Raw genomic sequence first — 18820 nt, 5'->3', positions numbered from 1 at the left:
GCGGATTCTTGCGACATGTGACACAAGCGCGTGTACTATGACACGATACATTTTCCCCGTGACATGTCATAAAATTTGTACATGTTTCAAAACAAAACTGGTTTGTCAAGCGGCTGTACATTTACTGAACTGTGACATGTATGTTCGTTTGCGAACGGTCGCGACAATAGAAAAACAGGTTTGCTTGTTATGTGACATGTCGACAATGAACCGGTATTGAAAATGGGTAAAATATTGGATACCGTACTTTGGCGGATAATTGGAAATATAGAAAATGAGATAATTGTATTTCTTTCAACATTTCATAAATTAATATTGTTTGTTATTGCGGTTTAGAGGTGTTGAAAATCAATAGTTTTAGACATTTTAAACGCACACTGGGAAGTAAATGCGTCAAAATCGAAAAATTTTCAACTTTTCACAGATAAACATTGTTTGTTATTGCGAGTTAAGAGGTGTTGAAAATCAATAGTTTTAGGCATTTTAAACGCACATTAGGAAGTAAATGCGTCAAAATCGAAAAAAAAATCAACTTTTCGCAGATAAACATTGTTTGTTATTGCGAGCTAAGAGGTGATGAAAATCAATAGTTTTAGACATTTTAAACGCACATTAGGAAGTTAATGCGTCAAAATCGAAAAAAATTAAACTTTTCACAGATAAACATTGTTTGTTATTGCGAATTAAGAGGTGTTGAAAATCAATAGTTTTAGACATTTTAAACGCACACTAGGAAGTAAATGCGTCAAAATCGAAAAAAAAATCAACTTTTCACAGATAAACATTGTTTGTTATTGCGAGTTAAGAGGTGATGAAAATCAATAGTTTTAGACATTTTAAACGCACATTAGGAAGTTAATGCGTCAAAATCGAAAAAAATTAAACTTTTCACAGATAAACATTGTTTGTTATTGCGAATTAAGAGGTGTTGAAAATCAATAGTTTTAGACATTTTAAACGCACACTGGGAAGTAAATGCGTCAAAATCGAAAAAAAATCAACTTTTCACAGATAAACATTGTTTGTTATTGCGAGTTACGAGGTGTTGAAAATCAATAATTTTAGACATTTTAAACGCACACTGGGAAGTAAATGCGTCAAAATCGAATTTTTTTCAACTTTTCACAGATAAACATTGTTTGTTATTGCGAGTTACGAGGTATTGAAAATCAATAGTTTTAGACATTTTAAACGCACATTGGGAAGTAAATGCATCGAAATCGAAAATTTTTCAAATTTTCGCAGATAAACATTGTTTGTTATTACGAGTTGTTTACTATTTTTACCTGCAACCGTCGGCGCGGCGGCGCTGGGCACACCTCTAATTTTAAACGCATTTTTAAATTTCCATTTTGTCGAAATTACTTCCCGTTGTGCATTTCAAATGTTCAAAACTTTTGATTTTCAAGTCTTAATAACTCGGAAAAACAAGCAACATTCATCTGTAAAAAGTGAATTTTGCGATTTTGACGCATTTACTTCCCCATGTGCGTTTAAAATGTTCAAAACTAGTGATTTTCATATCCTAGTACAGTAGAATTCCGTTTTTGGCAACAATTTTATTTTTGGCTGTTGCCAAAATCGGATCCGTGCCAAAAATTGGACCTTATTTTTAAAGTTTGGATTTTCAATTTACGACTTCAAAAATGTTTCAAGGATTTTTAACCATGTGTGAAATGGAATTAGATGAAAGGAAAAAATAAATTCAATTTTATTCATATGTTTATCAAATTCAGTCTTCGCACAGTGATCACCTTCCATAAAAAAGTCGGTCAAAACCTCAAAAGGGATCCGAATTTGATTAAAACTTCACATTGGGGTAATTTTACGTCGCTGAATTCATGTTTGGTGTTAATTTATTATTTCTTTTTACCAGAAAATTTTGGCACCTGGGGAGGCTTGCAAATTCAACATTTACGAATATAAAGTGCACTATATCTGAAAATGCATTTTCAAAAAGACATCGTAAACTATTTGGGAGCTATCAGTTTTGTATTCCTAAATACGGGCTTTCGATATGTATTGCAAATTTAGTGCCAAGTTTTGTAGTGACGTATTATGCGGTGTAGCGCATTCATCTGCATTCGACTATAAAAATTGATTCCGTCTAACACTAGTTACACTGCTACCACTTGTATTATACATAAACAATACATTTCTATACTTATTGTTACCATTAAATACGACACATATAGTGTGAAACATACTTACGGACATTATACATGCGAGCCACAACATAGCTCCTGCGCCACATACACCCCTCTCCCCTGCCTAACCATGTATCTGACATGAGCAAATATAAAAATACGTTTTTCAACACACTAACCTTGCTGGTGTGCCACGAAACTGCTACTTAAGGAAGCTAGAATATTTTTCTATACAATCAATCCGAGTTTTTGACGGAATGCCATCTGTAGCTCCTATTTTGTGCGAAAATATCGCCTCTCTTCACTTGGGGTTTCTTTTCGAAACATTTCTTCTCGTTTTCATTGCACTTTTTCAAATGCACTTTTTTCACACACCACTGCAAAAACACTCGCGAAACTTTAATCGTTTACTAACAAAACTTCAAATTTTCTGCCAATGCGCAGATGACCAAAGGAAAATGTTCGGAAACTCTCATTTGTGCGTTTGAATTTTCACTTCAGATTTCAGTTTTTCCTAATGTAAACAAGCGAGTCGGTGCCTAGCAACGTGGCTTCCGCATATCTTCACTTTAACCTTTAAATGCATAACGCTTTTTTAAAACAACATTGCGAAAAACATCACAAAATTATCACAGTAAAGTATTGAAACTGTAAGATAATTTTAACAAAATTAAAAAAAAATGATTTGGGCTTTTGAGGATTAATATATGGGAGTTTGGAAATAAAGTCAAATACAATGTCAATTGATACAAAAAATATATATTGCACATTTTTAAAAGATTTATTATGTACAACAAGAATGTTGACAAAAACGGAACCCATTTGTTGCCAAAATCGGAGTGTGCCAAAATGGGAGTATGCCAAAAACGGAACGTGACAAAACGGAATCTTACTGTAACTCGAAAAACAAAAAAAAATAGCGAGAAGTTGAAAAATTTTCCATTTTGACGCATTTACTTACTAATGTGTGTCTAAAAAGTCCAAAACTATCGTTTTTCAACTTCACGTAACTAGCAATAACAAACAATATTTATCTGTGAAAAATTGAAAATTTTTCGATTTTGACGCATTTACTTTCAAGTGCACGTTTAAAATGTCTAAAACTATTGATTTTCTACTCCTCGTAACTCGCAATAACAAGCAATATTTATCTGTGGAAAGTTGAAAAATTTTCGATTTTGACGCATTTATTTCCCAGTGTGCGTTTAAAATGTCTAAAACTATTGATTTTCAAATCCTCGTAACGCGCAGTAATGTGAAAAGTTGAAATGTTAAAAGCTATTGATTTTCAAATCCTCGTAACTCGCAATAACAAACAATATTTATCTGTGAAAAGATGAAAAATTTTCGATTTTGATGCATTTACTTCCTAATGTGCGTTTAAAATGTCTAAAACAATTGATTTTCAACTCCTCGTAGCTTGCAATAACGAACAATATTTATCTGTGAAAAGATGAAAATTTTTCAATTTTGACGCATTTACTTCCCCTTGTGCGTTTAAAATGTCTAAAACGATTGATTTTCAACACCTCTTAACTCGCAATAACAAACAATATTTATCTGTGAAAAGATGAAAAATTTTCGATTTTGACGCATTTACTTCCCAATGTGCGTTTAAAATGTCTAAAACTATTGATTTTCAACTCCTCGTAGCTTGCAATAACGAACAATATTTATCTGTGAAAAGATGAAAAATTTTCAATTTTGACGCATTTACTTCCCAGTGTGCGTTTAAAATGTCTAAAACTATTGATTTTTAACTCCTCGTAACTCGCTACATTTATTATCAAAAAGTTGAAAAAGTTCAAAATAATTGAGTTTATATAGCGTCTACCATTCCGTTTATCTGCCACTGCACGGTACTTAAACGATCAAGAATAAGATACAGGTCAAACAAGCAAACCATAACAAAATGTTCCATCTTTGTACAGGTTCCTAAACTTTGTGACTGGTATCGCCTTACGCGCGACAGGTAAATTATCCTCATGACCAGTCTCAAGACCGATGACGCATTTAAATTCCATGACATGTCACGAGACCAACCATCGAGGCTTGGAAGCTAACCTGTTTGAGACATGAGACATTTTCAGCAGAGCGTGAATTTACCGGTGGCTTGACATGTCGCGAAAAATGTACACAGGTTCCAACTATGGTTTTGAGCATACACTCGTCATAATCATTGATGCATTTCGCATAATTCCCGTCCCCGACTTTGAGTATTGAACACATTATCGTCATAGTCATCATCATCATCGTGGTTTGTTGTGATTGTGATATCCCGGTTGCTGTAGGCTGAATGCAAAAGACCACACCACCGACTCCGTCCTCTTTGGAACAACATTCGTTCGCGGCATCGACATCACCAGCCGTTTGCCTGACCATTACTCTGCATGCCAAAATGAGTTCGCAAGTAAATTGTTCATCCACTCGTTCCCGTGGGTTATTCTAACTTGGAGTTCGATTCCTTCTTTCAAACATTTCTATGAATCTGTACTAAAATCGAAATGAATGCAAATTGTGACGCAAGCTTATTCGAAGCGACCGTTATGCCAAATGTCTTTCAAAGCATAGAATATACAGCTAGGCCGATGGTCTAATGCTGAATGGCCAACAGCCATATAATTTCTTATAGCTCAGTCATCAGTCGGTAAACATGCATAACGTCGCATTATTCAATGTCGGCGACGTCGCGTTGTTCCATCCGAACCACAGAAATGTGATGATTTGTATAATTGCCGATTTTCATCCGAACTACAGAAATGTGATGATTTGTATAATTGCCAATTTTTCATATACTGAAAGGTACAAACTTAAACACTTAAAGCTTGTGGAGCAAATCAAAATTCGATTGAGTGAAATTTCGAAAATAGTCAACTCTGTGCCGATCAAACTTACCTAGGGTAAAGACCTAATTTTGGCCCCATTAGGGAGGGTACCACACCATTCTATTAATTACGCAGCCTGTACTCGTTAAAATGCGCATAAATTGGCGTCAGTATCCTTGCTTCATTCCCAAGAACCAATATAATAACAAAAATGTCCTGAAAAAAGGAAACAATTCTGTTTGAGAGCCCCGAAAACTCGAATCGAATGCTCCTATTTTCGCACTACCATTTGAGCTAATGCGTTGAACAAAGATGGCAGACACTGCTCTAACTAACGGCTTCAAATGGGTAGGACGATAATAGAAATAGGGCGAAAATGGTCTCCACACCCTATTTACAGTAGATATTTTATTTGGAAATCGTGTTTGAAAATTGGGGTTGCTACTGTTAATATGGTAATGAGTTTTTATAAGCAAATTTCAATTTATATTTGAAGTTATTTTAATTATTATGCGTTAATGAACCGGAATTTCCAGCCACCTGTCAAGGATGGCGTCTTTGTACAGCCAGCATCACTGCCATTAAAATCAAAACAATAATCCTTATAGTTTCCTTATAGTACATTTTTGGTGTAGAACCGGTCTGATCGGCATTCCGCCCTAGGCCAAAAATACGTGCCCCCCTCAACCCAAATTTTAACTAGGACGAATTAGCGCATGGACGCCATTTAAACACCTTTTTAATATGAAAATAATTATTTAGTATCATTATCATTATTATTGGTTGTAATGCATTCTTACCTTTGCGTTTCCATAATTTACCTTGAGGCTGATATTTACCGCTTATTGCTAATTCATATTCCTTTGCCATTGTAAGTCTCCTCTTTAGATTCAAGATTTTAATATTTTTTTCCTCTTTGTTAGTCCTTTTTCCGTTCTGTTAATAAGCTTCTTCTGTGTCCACGATTTTATGAATTATTCCGCTCGTACATGAAAGAGAGATTAGTAGATACGAAGATTTCTTTGATGAATATTTCTTTTATGGGACTGTAAATGTGAACTCTTCTAGAATGTTTAAGTTGATTTGTACCAAGTTGTTAATATGACATCTGGTTGATAGCATGAATTCACTTTTTTTGAGGTCGCTAGCCGTGCATAGAAGAATGCCTAAAACTCTGAACTAGGCCCCGTCGAGTCCAGTCCGTCATCTGTCCGTCTCGTCCTGTCGTGTCTGGGGCTTCCAGGTTACATGCATTCACCAGACGAGACTAGCTTATGTCAGCTTAATTGTGCACTGGTTTCGTAGAATCGAGGCGATCATCGAAATGGTAGTTCCTACGAGTGAATGCACTTGGCCCAGTCACCTGACGACCATTTGTATATTTGCGTGTGTGAATGTTTACGTGTGTATGGAAAGTGTTGCGTGTTGAGATATGTGTGTTACCTGTAAATAATATGTTAATACAAATATGCATGATGTTAAAATAAGACATGTGTAATATGCTAATTGCAGTTTGTTGTTCGTTCCTACTTATCTGATTCAATTGAGTATGAAAGTACATCTCAATTTTTTTAAAACCTGGCGACGTCTGATGGCAGCGAATAGTCATTGTTGACAGCAATGTTGCCCTTTTATGTTAAATTAACGCGGAGAAGTCATAAGAGGAATATGACGCATGAGACCGAAAATAAATAAAATAAAATGAAATAGAGTAGAGTTAGTACTGTTATTGAATATTAATTGAACAACACACATGTACCATGCAATAAAACTACTTGGAATCGTCTAAATGCCAGAAAATGATATATATTTACCATTAACGACAATTGCATTCCGTTAGAAGTTTCTCATGCTATGCTGGACGGGAATGGATGATTGACGTGCGTCGGTAGATTAATCGTACCTTCATTTATCTAATCCGAATGAACCGAATCGAATGCACGAATTGAACACCAGTAAAAAGTGACCAGCGAATCCCAAGAAGGATCACCCACTATTCCATCATATAAGCCAGTGCTGCATCCATTCCCTGGTCCATATGTCACAAATAATCAGAGGCCCACATACACAGATAGACACACGACTAGCACACAATTGTACACTAGTACCAAAAACTACAATTATTACAACACAACACAACTAATAGGGTTCTACTGTTATTTTTTTTTAATGCGCCTGTACACGTTGACGAGGTCGACCGATAAATCGACACACAATGACTTCCACTGGGAGCCGTGCTCACAAAGACTGCCGTTAAGCTGTTGAACAATTCCTGCAAATACAACCCACAGAAAAAGTCAATCAACGGCGACACGCCAATCGGCCACGCCAGTGTGCACAGGCTTTTAGTTGACTGTTAGTTTGGGCTGGTGCAGAGTATGAAAAAACACAAAACATAAAAAAGGCCCATAAGCCCTCTCGGTCTCCTCGATGCACCACTATCGAGGCGTAATGCAATAACCATCTTAAAGCAGTTCTCTGCCAGAGCTTCTTTAAAAATTGACGCTGAAATATGCTTGAAGATGTTTGCAATACCGTCAAACCCGTCAACCTAGGAGAGGGTTAAAATCAAAACAATAATCGGATCGTTAAGGTTCAAGTTACCTTTTTTAAGCATGTGTTAGAACTGAACGCTTGGTAGTGTGCGTAGGAAAATTTGTGTTCAGCTTTCCCACCGGATTATCCATTTAAACCTTTTCAAAACTCTAAAAGAAGAATATCAGTCGATTTATTAGGTCATCACGATTCAATTCATGCAAAATACCTGCTGGAAAAACCATCGGCTTAGCTGGTGCTTTTGAAAAAGTGGCTGTGGTTTTTTCATTGCGCAGTTGTGTTGCGTACCTCAGCTCGGTGTGGTAGTGTGATAAAAAATCACAGCCACTTTTTCAAAAGCACCATCCAGCTAAGCCGATGGTTTTTCCAGCAGGTATTTTGCATGAATTGAATCGTGATGACCTAATAAATCGACTGATATTCTTCTTTTAGAGTTTTGAAAAGGTTTAAATGGATAATCTGGTGGCAAAGCTGAACACAATTTTTCTTACGCATACTACCAAGCCTTGAGGTAACTTGAGCCTTAAAAGCTGTATTTGGTTACTAAGTGACGATTTTCTGAATTAAATGGTAGCTAATCATCCCGCAAGATGCAAAACGTCGTGTGGAATGCTTAAATATTGTGCATAGCGCCGAACATAATTCTTTGTTTGGGGCTTTATAGCTATATCGGTCGCTGTCCAAACTCCATATGTTGGTATAGGGTTGCCAAGAGGCTGGGAATTTCTACTATTGTTGGAGAAGTGCGATGATATCAGTTTTTTCATGGCGGAGATGTAAGCGCGCTCAACTAAAGATTGAAAGAATGTTTTATAATATATTTAAATATCTACTCAATATTTTTCAAATACAAACTGTAAAATTTGCCTCACAAATAGTAAAGTCAAGATAGTGGAAGAAGACGAACAAAAAAGAGTACAGTCGAGGTCAACAGACCATAGATGAGAGATGTGATATACAACAAAAATTACCATTTATCTAGCTAATAATAAATACCATATATAATTTTATTAATATATTTGCATCATATGAATAATGTAGTACTTAAACGTGGAAAGGGGGTTTGTAAAATTGCAGTTCCTTTTTATTTTCAATTTTTAGTAAGTGCTGGTTTATTTACGTCGAGTGTTTTCGTGGGTTTGGAAAAATAATTGAAACGACTTTTACAAACTAAAATAATATATAGGAATAATATGTTCTTTAGCTCTCTACGTCACCCAAACAGTGAAACATGTAAACTTTGTTTCCTTCTCTGATTTAGCTGCACGTGTTACCAGCGATATCAAACCAATCAACATATTCTCTTCTACTGTGTTACCTGCTTAACGCTATATTCACGTTATTCTCTCAATTGATTTATAAAATGTCTTAACATGTGACATTTCTGAAAAAAGAATACTTTTTTTTCTTGTTTAGAAGTTGAATCTTATTAACAATTCCAGTAAACAAAAAGGTTCGCAAAAAATATTTTTGTTCAGGTAAATTTGCGGGACGACACAAGTACAAACTAGGCTTCTTTCTTTAAAACAGGTGTTAAATATTCAACCCTTTGAAAACGATTGTTTTAATTTAAAATAAAATAATTACTCAACACTATCCATCTGTACCAATGGCACGAGATCTTGTTCATTTTGCAAATTTTCATAGGAATCGTTCTCGTGGAAGCTGACATCGGGTTCCAGTGGAAGACCCTCATCATCATCATCTAGTCCGGTTGTATCTGCCCCATCCGTTAGCATCCCAAAACTATCTCCAAAGCTAGGCTGACTACCGAATACCGAATGATAACTAAAGTCAAAATTTCCCCCATTATCTCCTGCCATTCCGGCAGCCATCTGGTGTGGATTGAAATTATCCCACAGTGAATTGTTATCGGTACTGCTATTAATTTGCATGCCATAGTCACTGTAGTCAATCCATTCGTTTCCATTTCCAGGATGTATGGATCCATTTCCACCAGGAGTGCCAACCGGTGGCGTCAGTTCAAGGTGTGGCTTTCTCGCACGTCTCCTTCTAGGTTCACCCTCTTGTCGCACGTCGTGTACATGTTCTCCTTTAACCTGGTCAACACGACCATCTGCGCCTAAATACACTGCAGCGTGACAACTTCGAATCGCAGAGCAACGCCACACCTTTCGGCCATCCTTTCGAACGTAGTGCAAGAAGTATCGACATTGTTGGAATACCAGCACGTCACGATTTTTCCAATTTTTCACGATTTTATAATCACGTGATCCAATGAGGTTTTTCCTTTTCGCTAGGCTATTGTTTGCGAAAGCATTGTGGTAATCTTCTGCCTTATGGTTATGCATGACATTATTAGTACGTATCACCTGGCCGCTGAGTGTTGTATACAACGATGTCTGGCAATTCATTTTGGCTTCAAGATTCGAGCATCGCCAGAACGCTGTCTGATCATTCATATTATTTGAGACAAATTTATAGTGATAGCCATGATGAACAATAAATTTGGGGAGTTGAGGCGACGACGAGGAGGATACTGGATCAATTGATTGATCCATATCTATACTGAGTGGATCCGGAGGGGCAACAAGTTGGACTTCGTCGTCCGACTTGACATCTCCACTTTGATCGAGAATGTTTTCATGGGATTGATTCAGTAGGTTGTTCATCAATGATGTTGTGCCGTGAGTATGCACCAGATCGTGGTTTACCTGCAATGTCTTATTGGGTAACAAGAAGACCGTAGCACGACAACCTAGAAAAGAAATCAAAAAGTTAATCGAATCATTCAAGGTCGAAAAATATTTTTTCTTATAACGTTATATGAATTGAAGGGTGTCCCACATCAAATCGCATCACGGAAAAAACGCTGTAGCAAATTGCCCAGTGGTTCTATCGTTTTCAAACTTTCAGATAATAGATAAAGTATAACCCATTAGTAAGCTTTTGGCATATTTATTTCGTTCAACTTCAACACCATAACCGTACGCTCGCACCTTACGCTTAACTCCACTCATGAGGTTCTGTACAACACCTGACTGCAGCTTCTTCTGTACGGAAACCTACTTTTTCTTCATGTCTTCCTCAAATTCGACCTCCTTGGGATGCTTCCGTAGTGCCCACTTCATAATTGCCCAGTATTTTTCGATGGGCTTTAGATCCGGTGCATCTGGGGGTTTGGTTTATGCTCTTGGGTACTAATATGACCCCGTTCGTACCACTCTAGGACAACATTTGAATAGTGTCACAAAGCTAGATTCGGCCAGAAGATCGCAGGGCCCTCGTGTTGCTTCAACAGAGGAAGCAGACGCTACTGTAGACACTCCTTGAAGTAATCACTCCCCGTTCGTAGTCCTGGTAGTCATGAACGGCGCACTCCGTCCACATGAGCAGATCGCTTGCCAAAGTATGTATTTACTGGCAAACTTTGAAAGTTTCTGCTTCCTCACTTCTTCCGTAACATCAAACTGTGCTAGGCGGTGAAGATCAGTAGCCTCGGAAGCTGCCGGAAGTCCGCCTTGACGCAAGTCTCATCATCCATGATGGGACAATGAGGCTTTGTCAGTATCTGGGTGTACAGTTTCCGGGCCCGTGATTTTCCCACCGTAATTTGACGTTCGTCACGATTTGGAACCTTCTGCATTTTGTGCGTATGCAGTCCCTTCCGGTTTTTGGCGCTACCTAAACAAAATCAACTTTTTGGCCACATTGCTGATCGAAGCAATGGGATTACGCTTAAACGGTTTCACCACACGCTTGTAATGCTTTTCACTAATAGAACATACATTCTGACCTCATTTCTCCTTTCGTTCGATGTTCAGAGTTTGGTAGTAACGTATAATCACACGGCTCCACGACTCGGTGTCGCGATAAAAGTTGAGAATTTTCAGGTGCAAAATCAATTCGCGACGCTGCTTTTCTAAACTACTTCTACCCAAATTTTGAAGATAAAATACCCAATGGGTTATTTTCTATGGCATTTTTTAGGTGATGCAATTTGATGTGGGACACCATTTATCCAAGAATATTCCACAAAAATTTCAGAAGCCAATTTAAAGTACTAAAAAATGCAGATCCATGGGAGCACCAAGCGGGTATGCGAGCGCATTTGATCAAGCTAAAACTATAAACAAAAAAGTTTACAATTTTTTCTCTTTAAAATAATCGCGAGGTCCAGTCTTTTAAAAGAAATTTTGATACCCCTATAAATATTCAATAGTGTATTTCATGCATATCAGTTGCTTGCTTCAAAACTGGAAGCGGTAATACAGTGTCGGACAAAACAATAAGAACACCTTTCACAAAATGCATACTTAGTCATTTTCTATTTTTCTTTCATTGAATATCGATAAATCGATTACCTTATATGCAGCTCGCCTAGCTTCGATTCCCAGCCTGCACATGAGGTTAGATTCTAAAAAAATTCTGAAGCGAAAACAAAGGCGAGCGACCCTAATGTTTTTAAATCTCTATAAACGAAATAAAAAAAAACATGTCCACCGTTTTCGCACATTAAAAATGAAAGAAATTACATTTTAACTTGGAAATTAGTTGTCAATAACAACAAGATCAGAGTTTACTGAATTACTGTAAAAAATGAATTAAATTGGGAAATGAACCAGTCTGACAATTCTATCATTAGTATTTTGTAGTACATACAGCCATTATTTTTTTTAATAATCGAATTCTGCTCATCATTGACTGAGTCATAGTGCGACTTGTAGTAAGTAGAATGGCGCACCATACTTCCTTAGCATCCGACTGTCGGTTGTCACTATAAAGATAGATACGTCTACCTTTATCAGGACACATGTTAGTGAACTCGGGTGATTCGTAGTTATTCTGCCTAAGCTCGACCCTCATTACCAGCAGACAAAGATTAAGCCCGTACGATATTAAGCCTGTTCTAATGACCCTGCCACTTCTAGTTTCCCGATCTGTTTACTTCACATCCTTGCTCTCACTTGAGTACTATGGCTCTAAGTTTCATAACTTTCCCTACCCAGTAATCTCTAGCTAATTGAATGTCGTTAAAATGTAAAAAAGACATCAACAGCTTTCAGGTTTAAATCGTTAGCTTCTGGTATCAAAAAATATATATCCATTATCAGATAATAGCAGTATCTTTCAGAATCATTTGAAATTGGAATTCTAAAAATTAGTATCATTTTGTTAACCCAATTTGTCCATCTTACTCACAGTGTACGTCTTAGACGCAGTTCCCCTAAAATAGTATTTGCTAAAATTTTGGAAATAACAGAAACGATCCGATTTGTCGCGCTAAAGTGGCATCCCCGTTATATCAAACCTATTTGCATCGCATTACATTCCATATCACAAAATTGCAGTAATGCTCATTGACACATCATTACTAATGTCCACCGCTATATGACATCATAATAATAACAGTGCTATTGGTGGCGCAAAAAGAAATCTCAATGCCGCAGTGGTCTTATTGTTTTGTCCGTAATTGTACATCGAGAAAAGACAGAGTACACACTTACCCGCAACTGATGAGCACCGAAAGACGACCTTTCCGTCTTTCCTCGAGTAATCTAGATAGTACCGGCCATTCTGGTACAGTATCACATCTCGACCTTTCGAATTTTTTGCCAAAATATAGTCAGATGTTCCTATTTCCTCCTGGGGCAGTTTCACCGTGGGAAGCTCTTCGTCAATTTGACCTCCAGCAACCTCTGGCCACACCGCTGGTATTTCGTGATTGTGATCGTGATTTCTCATGCTCACTAATTCGTACGTATCCTCCTTAGTGTGAAATGAGACCGGACACTTGGTATCTAGCCTCATGGCGCAACGCCAGTAAATCGTACCCTCGCGCTTCCGCGTTGCGAAGCGGAACCGATGGCCGTTGTGTGTGATAAATCGATGGTACGGAGGAGCATACGCGTTGACCGAAGCCTCTGGCAATAACCCACTACCAAAACTGCTGTTATTCAAGCTGTCACCCATTCTGGTAGAGTCCATCGTGGTATTAGGGGTACTGAGGCTTCGCTTCGGAGGCATATGATTGTGATCGACAAGTTTAACGAAGTTAATCGAACCATCCGGGAAAAGATGTACGGCACCACGACAGAGCCGATGCGATGAACAGCGCCAGACTTGTCCACCATTTTTCTTTTTATAATCCACAAAATACCGCCAGCCGTTGTAAATAAGAATTTCTTTGTTTTTGTAATTCAGAATAATTTTATAACCATTCGCACGAGCAACATCTTCGTTACTACTAGCGCTAGCAACGGGATCAGATAGCATAGGGAATTGACCGCTTTCGGCAACAGTTCGCTGCTGTCGGCTTGGCTGACCGTCGGCGTCTTTGATGGGGCTCGTTATTAAACTATCCTTGGTTACGTATTTCTCCAAGTTTTCCGTTGGAGGATGAGTATGAACAAAATTTTTAGCCTCTGCAATTGTGTTATCCGGCATCAAAAATGCCCCCGCTGGACAGTTGCGGAACATTGTACACCGATAAGAGCGTTTGCCGTTCTTGGACTCATATTGGAAATAATAACGATATCCTTGATAGATCAAGAACTCTCGCTTTTGCCCGCTCTTTACAAGCTGGAAATCCGTCGAACCTGCTGGAGGATTCGTTGGAACCTTTTGTGGTGCTATCACGTTACATAGAATTGCATTTTCAGGATGAACTGTCGGATCCGGTGGATCATGATTGTGTGCCTGATCATTGAAGCTGATGAATTCGAATGACGCTTTCGTGTGCAGGGAAGCCAAGCAATTGTTGTCCTGTTTCATGATACATCTCCAGTACAACGATCCCTCCGGCCTGGCATGACAATATTTATATTGATAGCCCTCGTAAAGAGCTACCTTCGGAGCACGGCTTTTCCGCTTTCCTCCATCAGCCTCATCCTCATTTGCTACTTCTTCTTCTGCATCGCTTAATCGTTCGTTTTTGATGCTCTTTTCCACCTTAATCCTTCCGTTTTCCATTTGATAGATAATTTCGGTGCATTTCTCGCCATTTTCATCACTGTTACTAGTACACTGCCATACTTTCACACCATCCTTTTCAATCTTTGTTAATTTGTGCTTATGATCTTTGTAGATTAGGCTCTCTCCCTCATCGTCTTCGCCTTTCACAATCTTATACGGCTCTGTCTCTTTGAGGAGTTCCTCTTCTTTAACAGACTCGGACAAACTTTCGTCTTTTACAGGCACAGGCGATTCGCGGATCGGCCTTATAAGTTGCGGTCGCAATTGTGGATGTGGTGAAACAGTCGGTGACTGCTGCTGCTGCTGCTCATGTTGCATTAGCATCTCGTCCGCGTGTTCTGGCAGAATTGCCTCATGCTGGTTGTCGTCCGTCTCCGTTGGAGAATGAATGTGATTAATTTTGTCGTTGGTTTTGAACAACCGACCCTTGTAGCTACAAATCTTAACTGGACATCCATTAATGCTGCACGCCCAGTACCATTTGGGTAAACCGCTGCAAGATTTGTTACGTCGCAGAAAACGGTTCGCCTCGAAAATCAGATTGTATGAATTGCAGCGCGCCTTAACCACCTTGAAGTTCGTGTAGCCACCGTCCTGCGGAAAAGATCAGATTAGTAAAGTTGAGTAAATAAGCAATGGAAAATGCGAAAACCAGCAACGGTTAAGTAGGTAAGAGCAAGAACGATTGTGCGTCATTTTTCGGAATGCCATTCTACGGAAAACCATTTTCTGTTATGTTATTTCTAGAAAAAGAATTTCCCGAATGTACTAATTACCGATAAAATGGTTTGTGGAATGAACCATTTGCCGGAAACCATTTCCTCGAATATTTCTTCTCGGATTTTTTTGTACCTTAGAAAACTAATGTAAACATGGAACATGAGTTTAGAAAATATTCGCATTTTAAATTATTTTGGACATCTTTTACGCAAGTTTTTATATATGGATTTTATTTTTATTTTTTGTTCTTATTGTATGAGCAATTTTATTTACGGATACTAAAAGTAGGTCCGACAAGCTAGGCTGCTATAACCGAGGATAGACATTCGAAAGTGATCGCGCGAGCAAAGTTCACTTAATTACTGGCGCTTTAATGTTAGCGGGATCACGGGCGTAAGTGTGTGTAGATGATTGCAATTGCATGTTCGCGTTTGTGACAATGTTTGTGCTATCGCAAAGGCCACGATTGTTAGTATATTTGTAATTAGCGAGATGGTGAGAGTATATGCGAGAATAGGCAAATAATTGTGTTAGTGAGTGTTAGTATGAATCTAATTTAAGATATAGTAATAAAAGGAATTAAAAAAAGATGCAAAGAGATTGATTAGATGTGTATAAATTGAGCGATATTATTTTAGGTATACATCAGTAAAGGAAAAGCAAACTAATAGAAGTACAACAGAAATAGACCAATGGAGTAGAAGAAAGGAACACATGTAACATGCAATCAAGCTGCTTTAACTAATCAAATAATGTTTATTTACCATTAACGATAATTGTATTCTGTTAGGATTTCATCATGCTATGCTGACCGGGAATAGATGATTCATGTGCGTCGGTAAATTGATTGTACCTTAATTTATCCAATCCGATCTTCCCGAATGAATAAATTGAACCGCTGATCTACCTACTATTCTATCATATGCGCCAGTTCTGCATCCATTCCCTGACCAGTTGTCACAAAAACTCAGACGAACACATACACAGATAGATATACGACTAGCACATAAAAAGTGCCCTAGTATTAAAGACTAACTAATAGGTTTCTACTTCAACATTTATTTAATTAATTGGCCTGTGCACGATGATGAAATCGACCGATAAGTCGTCACACAATGACCCCCACTGCGAGCCGTGCCCTCAAACATAGCACAGTGGTCTAGAACGTGAATTTAGCAGGAATTTTAACTTTTTGCTAAAATTAAATGACTTAGCCTTACAATATGTTTGGCAAAGACCCTTCTTCTTGTTTAAACAGAAGCTAGGGTGGTTCTAATTTTAGCTATATTTAAAATTGAACTTTTTAACGATTCGAGATAGAGTTTGACTGTCCTCGATGAAGTTGTTGAGCATACCATTTAAGATAAATTTACCAAAAACACGCAAGCTCTAGCTTTTATACTTTCCATTGCACGAGAAATCCAAATGTAAGTTTTAGAGTGTTTCTTAAGAAACGATTTTATTTCTATAACATTTGTAGTTTTTATTTTACACTAAAGTACCCTTACAACTTGAAGATTATTTTAGGGTGAATAGTTTGCTTTAAAACACCAACAACTAAACTTTTTTCGCTTCAAAGTTATGAGAACTTGTATATAAAAAGATATAAATTTTTCAAATAGCATCATTATCTTCGATTAGGACACTGAACATTAAATACCGTTGTTGTCACATGAAATAGCATGGTTTGTAGTATAGATTACGAAAAAATGGCAAATGCGATATTTTGTTATACCTTGCAACATTTACTCAAAAAACAGTTTATTTTTAGTAAAAAGTGTATATAACATTCTAACGAGAAAAGCTAGTGTTTCGGTATATTGAGACAAATTGTTCTCCTTAAAAATATCTGAAATTATTTCCAAAGTCATCTTAATGAAAAATCGAAACGGCAAAAGTGATATAACCAATTTTAAAAAAGTCCTATTTTTTGGTAAATATCTTGTAAAATGAAAAGTACACGACATAGTGTTCCAGTGTCTTCGACAAAGTTTTTTTAAATTTTATTTTCTTTAATTTTCTAGAAGACAGCGAAACTCCATCTCGAACCATTAAAAAGTTAATTTTCTGATTTTAAAAATTTAGAACCACCCTACCCACTATTGTGATTAAAAGCAAAGTATTGTAAAGTGAAATATTTTATCGTGAAAACGAAACTATGTTTTTCATATTGTCCACCGTGACAGTACGTTTACATTACAAAGAGCTAATTCATGAAAAACCAAATTTTTAATATAACTTTTTCAGGTTTCATCTTTTTCCAACCTATCCATCAGAATTTTTGAAGACGAACATTTTCCTCTGACACATCAAAGCTCTAGCTTCTATCATTTAAAAGATACAAGGACTTAATATATCAAAAATAGATTTTTTGAAATCAATTTTATGAATTTTAAAAAAATATCGTGTTCGTCATTTCTTGCTCAATTATAACTCTAATCATGACATTATTTATAGTAGAAAAACAATTAACTTTTGTTTGCTTCAATTTTCAGCGAAAGAAGTTGGGTATGTGCCATGAAACAAATTATTCACCTTAAAATAATCTTAACATTGTCTGAAGACTACATCAGTTTTAAATCAATACCGCAAAAGTTATTCACTAAGTTCTTTAAGAAATACTAGGAAACACCCTAACCTTCGATTTTAAATTTGTTGTAAAATGAAAAGTATGACAGATAGAGCATAAATGTCTTCAGCAAACTTTTCCAACTTCGCTGAAGGTCGTTTGGCTCTAGCTAAATAGAAAAGTTAATTTTTTGATCTTGGTAAAATTAGAGCCACCCTATCTGTTATTTTCACAAAAAGAAGGGGCTATCAAGTTACGAAAACTTAATAAGGCTAAATTGTTTAGTTTTAGCAAAATCTCAAAATTTCGGCCAAATTTGTATTCTGGTCCCTTGTGCACTGGTATTAAGCTGTTGAACAATCTTTGCAAACACAGCCCACAGAAAAGGTCAATCCACGTCCACACCCGCCATTTTGAATTTTTTTGATGCATTCAAAATCAAAATGTAAAGTTCAGACATGTATCTTAATAACCACAATTCCAGTCGCATTGTTGTCCTGGTCAATTTTTTCCCCAAAAATGCCCATTTTCGAGACTTTAAAAAGAGTGCTCCCTTAAGGATTTTTCATTGAAGAAGTCCAACCTCTCACACGAACATTTATAATGCATTTTGTTGTGAAAGACATGTTTTAATGCAATAAATTGGGTCTAATTGTTTAGCATTTTTTGTAAAGACCCAAGAATATCTAAAAAATAATCATTTGGCACTTTTTGACAATTATGTTGGTTATTACAACTCATATTAAAAAGTTTAAATAAATAATATTCAATGCAGTAAACAATAATGTCGTTGTATTTTATCGAAATAACACATTGTTAATTCCCTAAAACTGTGAAAATCACAACATTTTCAAGTGACTTGTGCGAGTACAACATTTCCAGAAACTGTTCCTGTTCAAATGAAACCAAAAACTCTTAAGGTTGGACAGAGAATGCGCAAAATTCGCAGCTAAAAAAGCAGTTCGTCAAATCTTCATAAAAATCAATCAGCGTATGTAGAATGTTGTTACAGTACTGCTGATTGATTTTTATGAAGATCTGACGCACGGTTTGGAAAAAAAACTGCT

General features: G+C 37.0%; 1 protein-coding gene across 1 annotated transcript in view; it reads right to left on the bottom strand.

Moving 5' to 3' along the window:
- Positions 1–8530: 8530 nt before the first annotated feature.
- The window catches only part of LOC131677780 (uncharacterized), a 41210-nt gene continuing 30920 nt past the window's right edge, over positions 8531–18820 (bottom strand). The window contains exons 3-4 of the mRNA XM_058957816.1: positions 12997–15058; positions 8531–10247 (exon numbers count right to left, since the gene is read on the bottom strand). Coding sequence (XP_058813799.1) covers positions 9112–10247; positions 12997–15058 — 3198 coding nt within the window. The 3' untranslated portion in view covers positions 8531–9111. The remainder of the gene's footprint in view (positions 10248–12996; positions 15059–18820) is intronic.

This window comes from Topomyia yanbarensis, chromosome 1 (assembly GCF_030247195.1).
Source record: "Topomyia yanbarensis strain Yona2022 chromosome 1, ASM3024719v1, whole genome shotgun sequence".
Classification (NCBI taxonomy): Eukaryota; Metazoa; Arthropoda; class Insecta; order Diptera; family Culicidae; genus Topomyia; species Topomyia yanbarensis.
The sequence above is the reverse complement of the archived record's forward strand: the minus strand, read 5'-3'. Positions and strand labels throughout refer to the sequence as shown.